Consider the following 10,617-nt stretch of genomic DNA (forward strand, 5'->3'; position numbering starts at 1 on the left):
AAGAGTGGGGGGCAAGAGAGAGACGGACAAAGGCTGACCTGTGTCCTCGAGGTGAGCTGATCAGGAAGGACCACACCAGGGGCTCTGAAGTTGTATAAATAAGCCTTTGTGTGCTAAGATGCAGTCTTCTTGGACAGGAAGATCCTTAGGACTTTAAACTTCTACTTTCTAAAACAAGTCTATTTTAATGCTGGCTTCCTTTCCACCTCCTTTCCTTCTCTTCTCTCTCTCTCTCATTTTGAAGTAATTATTTCCTTTTTGATCTACGTCAGTCATTACCAAAGTTTTTACAAAAAGGTCTGGGCCATTTATGAGACTCAAACACATGTCATCATTAGGATTTTCACCACTTCCTAAGCCTAAAACTAAGATGTGGATAAGTTCCTAGGCCCAGGCACCATCAGGGCCCATTTCATAAATGGAGGCAGCCACTTCAGGGAGGACACCATAATCCCAAACTGTGCCATCAGAGCTGACCCTATAGCATGCGGGATTTCTCGGAGGACAGGGTAGGACTGTCTTACATGCAATGATTTTGGACGGAAACAAAAACTGTTTTTTGTTTGTATGTTAAGATGGTATTTAATTGCTGTTATTTTTCCATTTTTAAGAATTGTAGAACATTGATTACCAAATGTACAAAAGTGGAGAGGATAGTGTTATGAACCCCCATGTACCCATCACCCAGCTTCAACAATTATCAACACATGGCTAATCTTGCTTCCTCTGTATCCCCACCCTTCCCCCCACCCACCTCTAGATTATTTTGAAGTAAGTTGATGGATCCAAATCTGACATTAATAAGCCCCCAGGAAAGCAGCTGAGAGGCCCAAAGCTTGGCCTTTGTGTGAGTGGTCCCTGGGGATCCCCACTTCCAGCCTGCAGTGTGGAGGGGCACTCTTGCCGGTGGAGAGGACCAGAAGCCCAGTGCACATCTGGGGGTAAAGAGAGTCAGGCACCTTCAGGACTGAATGCCTGTGTTCCTTGAAGTTAAAGGGGCTCTTTGATGGATGATAGTGCCTGATCTCAACAAGGTCCTGATCATAGTGTCAACAGAGGATGAACCCAAGACCAGACCTCAGGAAACCCAGTGTCCTTTCTGGACATCAGGATGTGACCGCAAGAAGACAGGTGGGAAACGGGCTTTCCCCACTGAAAACAAGGCTCAAACCTGCCTCAGGGTGCCCACCCTGAAACAGAGCAACGGCTTCCTGCCATTCCCTTGGCACACGGCTGAGTCACTTCCTCACGCGGGGAGCAAGGTGTTCCACGGCATTTGACTCAGCAGCATGAAGATGCTTTTTGAATCGACAAGCAGCTGCTGAGCCCTAGCCCGGGCTGGTGCATGACAGAAGCGCACGCCGCTCTTGCTTCTCAGCACAGACAGGCCCGCAGACACCAGATGGCACTGGGGCACCTGGTTCCCACTGCCCAAGAGCAGTGTCACCTTCATGACGGAGAAGAAAAATAGCTAATGCTCACCATGCACTCCCTGCACCCAGAGACAGTCCTATATGCTCTCCTGACGATGCGGTGAGGGAGCTGCCATGGTTCACCACATCTTGCAGCTGAGGAAACTGAGGCCCCAAGAGGCCAAGGAACTTGTCCTCCCACGACTGAGTGATGAGCTGGGATCTGAGCCAGACTGTCTAGCTCCAGAGCTCACCTCTGGGAACAAGGCTGGGCTGCCCTCACCACCCTGCTCAGAAGCCTTACGCTAGTTGCGGGGGTCACGGAGTTCCTCCACTAACTGCTACACCTGGGCCTTTGCAGGGACCCCCACTTCTCCTCTCGGAGCGTGAACGCACACCCCTGACCCTGCGGCCTGTCCTCACCGGGCAGGACCACTCACTCGTCTAGACCCCAGAGGCCGCAAAGAAGATGCCCACAGCTCCCAAGTGGCTCAGGTTGTGCCAGGCCCTGCCCCTGAAAAACTGGTGCGGCTTCCATCTTACTGATTATTGGTAACGCGGTTACGTGGTTTAAAACTCAAAAGGCATAAAAGGGTCTCCTTTTTCTCACCCCTGTATTCCAGATACTCAGTTCCTCTTCCCTAGATGTAACCACAGTACCAGTCTCTTGCCTACCCTTCCAGCGATATTTTATGTGTATACCAGCAATATAGATATATGCACGTGCACACACACACACACACACACGTCACACACATGCATATCTACGTGTGTGTGTATTCCTCCCTGTTTCTTCCCTACTGTCCACCAGAGATGTCACTCCCAGCCTTAACACTCCCTCATCCTGCTGAGTTGGGAACCCACAGGGTTCTGGGGCTCCTGGTAAGCTGACCCCCCTTCCCCTGCCCGCTCATAGCCTCGTCCCCACAGTTGGCTTAAGGGACCACCAGGCCAGGTCCTCGGTCCCAGGGCCCAGTTTAGCTCCGCTGCTGCAAGATGTCCACGACTCCAGGGTCATCCTTCATCTGGCCTTCATCCCGGGAGGGCCAGGTGTGTCCCCTGCTCTGACTCAAGCCTCTGCGCCACCGCCCACAACTGCCTGCACCCTACCACTGGGCCCTGTTATCAGCACAATCCCCCATTACTACAAGGCATCTCTGGATGTTCTCTTCACCTTCTTGCTGTGACTCAGCAGCTCTCCATCCTGGCTACACATTAGAATCACCTGGGGAGCTCTGACGCTCTACTGCCATCTGGACACCACACCCAGCGATCCTGATTAACGAGTCCGATTGCTGGATTCTGATTAGTCGAGGGTGGGCCTGAGCACTGGTAGTTTTTCCTGCTCGTTACACCTCCCAGGGGAGCCTGATGTGCAGGGAAGGGCTGAGCAAGGGGCCCTGAGGCCAAGGCAGACCCTGCAGCCTCTCAGGGGGAAGGCTGTTTTCTTGCACACTTAGGAGCACTGGGCCTGAGTTGACAAAGTGCTGTCTGCTCTCCCAGCCGCTCCCCACATTCCACTGCACACTGTCGCTCTTCCCAACACTACTGCTGCTGCCATCTGAGTGATTTCAATATCTCCATCAATGTCCCCTCCAACAATCTGCCTCTGGGTCCCTTTTCTTCCTCCCTTCTGAGACAGGAGCAGAGGGGGCAGGGCACAACCTTTAGAAGAATGACAGAGCTGTTGAAGATACAACAAAAACTGGTTAGAACGGATTAGGCCCAAGATGGCAGAAGATTCGACTTCCAGTGGACTTTGAGCCTCGTGATACATTCATGTCATAGATTAGCTACATGACACACCCACAGGCGCCAGGACAGTTCCCAGGCCAAGCATAAAAGTCCAAAAGGTGGGTGATGGCCCAGTTCCTGGAAATCCCTGCCCCTTTCCCAAAATAGTTGGAATAATCCTCCCACACCTTAGCCTATGAAATTACCCAGCCCATAAAAACTACCCACCCCACCCCTCGGGGCCTCCTGAGACCCGCTGTGTACCTCAGTAAACCTGCTTTCACTTTACAGTGGCTCGCTCTTGAATTCTTTCCTGCTGTGAAGTCAAGGACCCTCCCTTGGCAGCCCATCCCAGGGACTCGCCCGAGACTTGGGCCATGACCATCCTCTCAGGCCCCATTTTCCTACAACACTTCCGGTACCCTTTGTCCTCCCCCACTCCTATGGTCATGCCATGGCCTTTGTCATGACTACTAGCTGTGCTCCAATTAAACCTGTTTTTAAGGGTCCCATACCCCAAAGCACCCCATCTTTCCAGCTCACCTCTAGTATCTAAACTCTAAAAATTCTTCAGCCCTGCTGGGACCTCCAATCCTTTGGCCTACCTCCATTTCACTGCCCCTCACCCTGTTTGTATCCTAACTTTCCTTCGTCACTGGCTTAGTCAATGTCCATCCTTCTCATCACTCCTTGCTCACACTCTCATCTCCCCTGCCATCTCTCCATTGTCATCGCTTGATAAGCTCCTGACCCTGGGGATGACCAAGCCCCCATGTACTCTGGGCCTGCCCCCAAGCAGCAAGCATAGCTGGACACAGCGCACACCTTGGGCCCAGGACACATGGGACCTTGAACTAATTATTTAACTTCTCTGTGCTTCAGTTTCCCCATGTGGAAAACGGTGATAATAATAATACTTCTAGAATTGTCATGAGTTTAAATGAGTTAATACACGTAAGGTGCCTCACATAGTAAGCACTGACTGCTGGAAAACGTGTGATGGTTCGAAGTGTCTCACTGATTGTGAGAACAGCCTGCCTTCAGAGATGGTAAAATATGAAGAACTGTCCACCGTGGAACTGGAACCACGTTGGCTGCCTTCCCTGCTCCCCCGACCCCTGACCTCCAGCTCCTGTCCCCTCCACCCCCGTGTGCATGCATCCCCATCTCGTCACAGTTACGTCACACTCACCCCTCCTTAGGCCTCCAACCCCTCCCCCACCATCCCTACTCTCAGCTGATGACCTTGCTGCCTACTTCACAGCGGAAAAATGACCCAATGAGAAGAGAGCTCCCACAGTGAGAATATCCTCGCCATCGCTTCTCAGCTGCCAGCATCTGTGCCACAGGCTGGCCCATCCCTCCTGCTCCTACGGGGACAGTGTGTGCTCCAAGCTAGGACCAACTCCTCCACCTGGGCACTGGGTCCCAGCTCTCCTGCTTATTCAAGGGCTTTGCTTCCCTCCTCTCCTATAGCATCAATTTCCCTCTCTTTTTTGGACTTTTTAAAAAAGTGTACAGTTCAATGGTTTTTAGTATATCACAGAGTTGCACAACACTCCCACAATCAATTTTGGAACATCTTCATCACCCCAGAATGAAAGCCCATACCGTTAACAGTTACTCCCCATTTCTCCCCCAACCTCCCCACAAGCGACCACTAATCTGTTTTCTGTCTCTACAGAATCACCTATTCTGGATAGTTTATATAAACAGAACCACACAATATGTGGTCTTTTGTGACCGGCTTCTTTCCCTCAGCGTAATGTCTTCAAGGATGAATTCATCCATATTGTAGCACCGTATTTCATTCCTTTGTATGGCCACAGCCAATATTCCATCGTATGAAGATAATACCTTTTATTTTTCCATTCATCAGTTGATGGACATTTGAGCTGTGTCTACTTTTGGCTATTATGAACAATGCTGCTACGAATGCTTGCGCACAAATTTTTGAACATACGTTTTCAGTTCTCTTGGATATGCGCCTAGGAGTGGAGTGGCTGGGTCATACACTAACTTTGTGTAACCTTTTGAGGAACTGCGAGACTGTTCCAAAGCGGCTGCACCATTTTACATTCCCACCAGCAATGTATGATGGATTATTTTTATCATCATATAAAATTCTTAAATAACACCTTTGATCCCATGGTCCTCTCTGGTTACCACCTCATTTCCTGTTCCTCTGCTCCCCTTACAGCAAAACTCCTGAAAATCAGTGGTCTTTGTTACTTGCCTCCAGTTCCTCCCCTCCCATTTTCCCTTGAACCCACTCTTACTAGACTTTGTCCCCAGCATGCCACCAAAACAGCTCTTGTTGAGGTGTCAGTGACCCCCCTGCTGCCAAGCACATTGGCCATTTCTCAGTCCTCATCACTGACCTCTCGGCAGCTTTGGACTTGGCTGACCATTCCCTCCTTCTTAGAGCACTTTCTCCACTTGGCCTCTGGGATGGACCTCTCTATCTCTCTCCATCTCTCTCATTTCTCCTCCGCCCTCATTGACGATCTCTCCCCCAACCTCTAAACACTGGGACCCCAGTGTTCAGTGTTTAGTCCTCTTCTCTATGTTCACTATGTGACTGTAACCAGTCCACGACTTTAAATTCTCAGACTCCCAAATTTATACTTCCACGTGACCTCCAGACTCATCTATCCAACCACCTACTCAGCTTCTCCACTGGATATCTCTTAGATGTTTTAGACCCGCCATGTTCACATCAGTACTCTCGGTGTTCCTCACCAAACCTGTCCCCCCCAACCACATCCTCCTGGTTGCTCAGGCAAAAGGCCTTGCAGTCACCCTTGTCACCCTCTCTCTCACATCTCACGTCCAATCCAGCAGCAAATCCTGTTGACTCTGCTTTCTGCCTATAGCCTCAATCTAACCACTTCTCAGCACTTCCATTGACATCACCTGGGCTCCAGCCAGTCACCTCCCACCTGGATGAATTCTAGCACCTGGATGGAGGCTTCTCCCTAGTCTACGCTTGCTCCCTCAGACTCTCAATGGCAACCAGAGTGATCCTCAGAAGACGGAAGTCAGATCATGTCACTCCTCCGCTCAGAACTGTCCAGTGGCCCCCATTTCACCCCAAGGAAACACCAGAGTCCTTACCTGGCCTACAGGACCCTCCTGGTCTGGCTCTCCATTGGCCCCGTGGCCACAGGTCCTATCTTTCTCCCCTCCCACTCCAGCCACAACAGCCTCTTTGAGAATGACAGACACGTACAGACTTAAGGGCTCTTCATTTATTGTTCTCTCTGTTTAGAATGGGATGTTCTACTTCCAAATATCCACATGGCCTGCCCCCTCACCTCCATCGAGTCTTCACTCAAATATCACTCTCTCGGGGAGGCCTTCCTTGAGCACACTAGCTAAGCAACACTCTCCCCAGTGCCCCGAATCCTTCTTTCTCTGCTTTATTTTTCTCCTTAGCAACACCACCCAACAACTCCTTTGTCTTACATTATCTGTCTCCTTTTACTAAAATATAAGCTCCAACAGGACCAGGAAGTTTATCTGCTTTGTTCACTGCTGGATCCCAGAACCCACAACAGTGCCAGAACATAACAGGAATTCAATGAACCTTTACTGAATGAAGAAATAAATAAATGATGGTCATTCAGGTTGTTTTCACTCTTTTGCTACTAAAACAAATGCTGCAATGACCAATATTATGCACAGATCATTTTGTTTGTGGGTGAGTACATCGGTAGGACAAATACCTAGAAGTGGAATTGCTGGGCCAAGGGGCGTGAACAGTTGTAATTTTGATAAATATTCCCTGGAAGTTTTGGCGGTTACAAAATCTACCATAATCCATTTCATACTGAGCAAATTACATGGTTAGTTGTATGGGACGCCATAGTGACTCGGGTTTTTAACTGGATGGAAAGAATAACCCAGAAAGAAGCAGCCCAAGGAATTCAAGAGGTTCGTTAGACATTAACATGAGCTAATGTCCCATCAAAAGTGCTAGTGGGTCATCATGGTATCTTGGCCACACTGCATTCATCACACTTAATAACTGCTTGAAGGCATGGACTGAGAGCCCAGGTCCTCTAGCTTAGATTATTTCTGATGGTGGAAGACTTTATATAGCAGGGGGCATCTTCCTGGTTATTCAGCATATAACCATGGAGGGCCCATGCTTCTTTCAGGTGGATTCTGAGAGGCCCTGGCCAAAAATCTGCTTGGACTGTCCCATGGCTGCCAAATGGCATGACCCCTGGTGATGTCATTTACATTGTGGGCGATATGAATGGAGCAGTGCACAGGCTGGGCAGCTGTGTGCAGTGACCCTGGCACCTTACAGCACTATACTAGAGCCAGGACTTGAAATGGCTCCCGGGTTCCTCATATCTCACCAATCCCATGCTGAAACAGTCCCAGCTCTGCAACAGTAGCCTGCCATGCATGGACAGTCAGACATTTGTGTCTGAGAGTAGGTCCACACTTTTTGCAGATGACTTGGAAGGATTTGTAAACAGGAACTTCACCCCAGCCATCACTACTGGGTCTCACCTGCCTAAAACAAATGGTGACACAGGCTGTGAAGGAGATCCCTGATGGAGGGGTTTGGCCTCTGAGGCCCTCAAGCCTCCCCTTCCCTGCTCAATACATCCCTCCAGGGTCAAGGGCAGGAGCTGCCCCATGGCACTGCTCCGTGGACAAGGTCTCAAGATGGGCCCCACAGGCTCTATCCATACGTGAAGGTCACAAGAGCTAGATGGACCAGGGACCACACCTGCTGGTTCTTGGTGACCTGGCTCCTCTAGGGCCTTCTGGATTTGATTTAAGTTTCACCTCATGAAGACTCGGGGCCTCTGCAAATGCTAAAGTGGAACCACACTGTTTCGTGAACATCCAGGAAAAGCTTTGGGAAAGGAGTGCCCCTGTTATTCAAAGTGTACATCAACCTTTTTGCATCCATCTGATTGGCAAAAATTGCAGTGTAATACATGTGGAGCAACTGGGACTCTCATATACAACTGGTGGGAGTGTTAATATCAATAGATGCAACCACTTTGGAGAGCAACTCGGCCAACACCCAGTAAAACTGAAGACACATATACCCTTTAAGATGGCAATTCCACTCCAAAACATATACGCCCGAGAGAAACGTGTGCACATGAAGACCTGTGTCATAATGTTTATTAGCATTATTAGCAATGGTGAGAACTGGACACAACTTAAATGACCATCAACTAGAGAATGAATAAATAAATTTTAGTTTAGTGCCACAGTGGAATACAATACAGCCGTGAAAATGGATGCACTAGGGCTCCATATATCAATATAGCTAAAATCTCAAAAAAGAGTGTTTAGCAAAAATAAAAGCGACTTGCAGAAGGTTGATACAAAAAGATTAAAAGTACGCACATAATGCTATATCTTGTTTAAGTATACACATATATGTATTACAAAATTTTAAAAATGTATTAGCAGGTTAAACCCCAAATTCAAGATAGTGGTTATTTTAGGGAAGGGAAGAGAATGGGATGAGGGCTGGCTACACAGGCACTTTTATGACACCTGTAATATTTTATTTCTTAAGAATGTTTATTATATTATTATATGTGTGTTTATATGTCTGAGATGTTTCACTTAAAAAAAAATGTTTTAAAGAGTGTCTGAATCAGAAGGGGAGCAGTATTGTGTGTGCTGGGACTGGCAACTGATCTTATGAATCGGTTCCACTGGCTTCTGAGTTAAGTACCAGGCTCTCTTAGCACCACCCAGGGGACCATTTGGAGACCTGTGTGAATCTCCATGTTTATTAACATCTCCAGAGTATATAATTTTCTCATAAAGCTCAATAAATTTTAACGGAAAGACTCAAGTGAACACATTAGACTGATCACGGTTCTAGAAATACAGTTGAATTCATTCATAAAAACCATCAGCTTTCGTCTCACAGCTGTTTTCCCCCCAAAGAAACCAGGTTTGCATTTTTCTCTACTTTGTCAGACATCACATGTTCACCACAACCCCACCCCAGCCAAGTGGCTCGGTAGTCACGCTCATGCCTCGGGAGATTCACTAAGTGCTCCCTAGAGCGGACCTCCGTGCTTGTTCACGTAGAAACCTCGGATGTTACATCCAAGAACGCTGAGGGCCCATTATGCTCTGTCCAGTGGATATGGAGGGGTCTGTGCCCTGCCCATTGCTACCCACCTCCCCCACCCCCAAACGTCAGGAGCTGTTTGCAGCTGCAGAGCAGGTGAATTGGGAGGGAACGGGGATTTCAAACCCCACTAGATCTGGATTCTTCTCCCTGTGCCATTTGTATGAACGTTCTGTGTAAGCATTAATGCGTGTGTGTATGTGTGTGTATGTGTGTATGGGTGTGTGTGTGTGTGTGTGTGTGTGTGTGTGTGTGTGCGCACACACATGAGTGAGATGGCACTACTGAGGGACAGTGTTGAGGGCCTTAAGCTGGCCTGGCAGGGTTCTGACCCTGTGCCTGTGGACTGGAGCCTCACCAGGCCCCTGATGGTACTTACTGATCAGCTGGCATTTGGAGGTGGACTTCCCAGCCTGCCTGCTGGGGCGACTAATGTACTTTGCTTAGGGTTACATTGAAGGGCATGCCGTTTCTGCATCTGAAATTCTCTTATCCCTCAGTGGACTGGCTCATGCCAGCTGTGCCCAGTGGTCTGGAGGGCAACAGAGAGGCAGGGCCACCTGGTGGGCAGAGACCATGCTTAGGAAACGGGCTGTTTCCATTTTCCTAAGGAGTATAGGTGTCCACCTTCAGGACACCATGCACCATGGTCCTGCTCATCCCTCACTGGGCTATTGGGAGGATCTAATGAGAGATGTAGATAGCTCTGGTAAGGGTAAAAATCTCGATCCACGTGGTCTTTTATCTTTAATAAGATAGTAACCTCATTCCCCTGATTGGGGTACAAGTTGGGATTCCCAGGGAGCTTTCTTCTCTTAGGCATCTCCTTGGTTCCTGCAGTCACAGATCCACTCAATGAAACCGTGCCCTGCCCCCCACACCCAAGCCAAAACTGACTTCACACTATGGCCCCAAGCACGCCCAGTGCTTTTCCACACTCTTGTTCATACAGTTCCTTTGACTGCAACGTCCTACTGCCGCCCACTGAAATCCTATCTGCTCCCTGAGGCTCGTTTCAGATATCATCTCCCCCCTGAAGCGTCTTCTGATTTCACCCATACTGATGTGGTGGCCCTGCCCTGTCCCTCTCCCTGGAAGCACACGGGCAGGGCCCACGCCCGCTTCCCCGGTGCCTCCCTCCAGCGCCCACCACAGTGCCCGCCACACAGCATGTCCTCAGGCAGTGTTGAACTGTGTGAAGCAGACGAGGCCCAGAAGAGCTGTCCGTGTTCCTGGGGAGCCCGAGACCCTTACCTTGGGAGTGAACATGTGTAGGATGCCGTCGACGGCCCCCCGCAGCAGCAGCCCCCGGACCAGGAAGCAGGCCAGCACCACGTAGGG

At 49.4% G+C, this 10,617-nt stretch overlaps 1 protein-coding gene across 1 annotated transcript in view; it reads right to left on the minus strand.

Moving 5' to 3' along the window:
• SLC6A17 (solute carrier family 6 member 17) overlaps nucleotides 1–10,617 on the minus strand; it is a 31,734-nt gene that overhangs the window by 12,436 nt on the left and 8,681 nt on the right. Inside the window, 1 exon segment of the mRNA XM_007449297.1 lies at nucleotides 10,531–10,617. This exon segment is cut by the window's right edge and continues 9 nt beyond it. Coding sequence (XP_007449359.1) covers nucleotides 10,531–10,617 — 87 coding nt within the window.

The sequence above is a fragment of the Lipotes vexillifer genome, unplaced genomic scaffold, assembly GCF_000442215.2.
Source record: "Lipotes vexillifer unplaced genomic scaffold, Lipotes_vexillifer_v1.1 scaffold393, whole genome shotgun sequence".
Classification (NCBI taxonomy): Eukaryota; Metazoa; Chordata; class Mammalia; order Artiodactyla; family Lipotidae; genus Lipotes; species Lipotes vexillifer.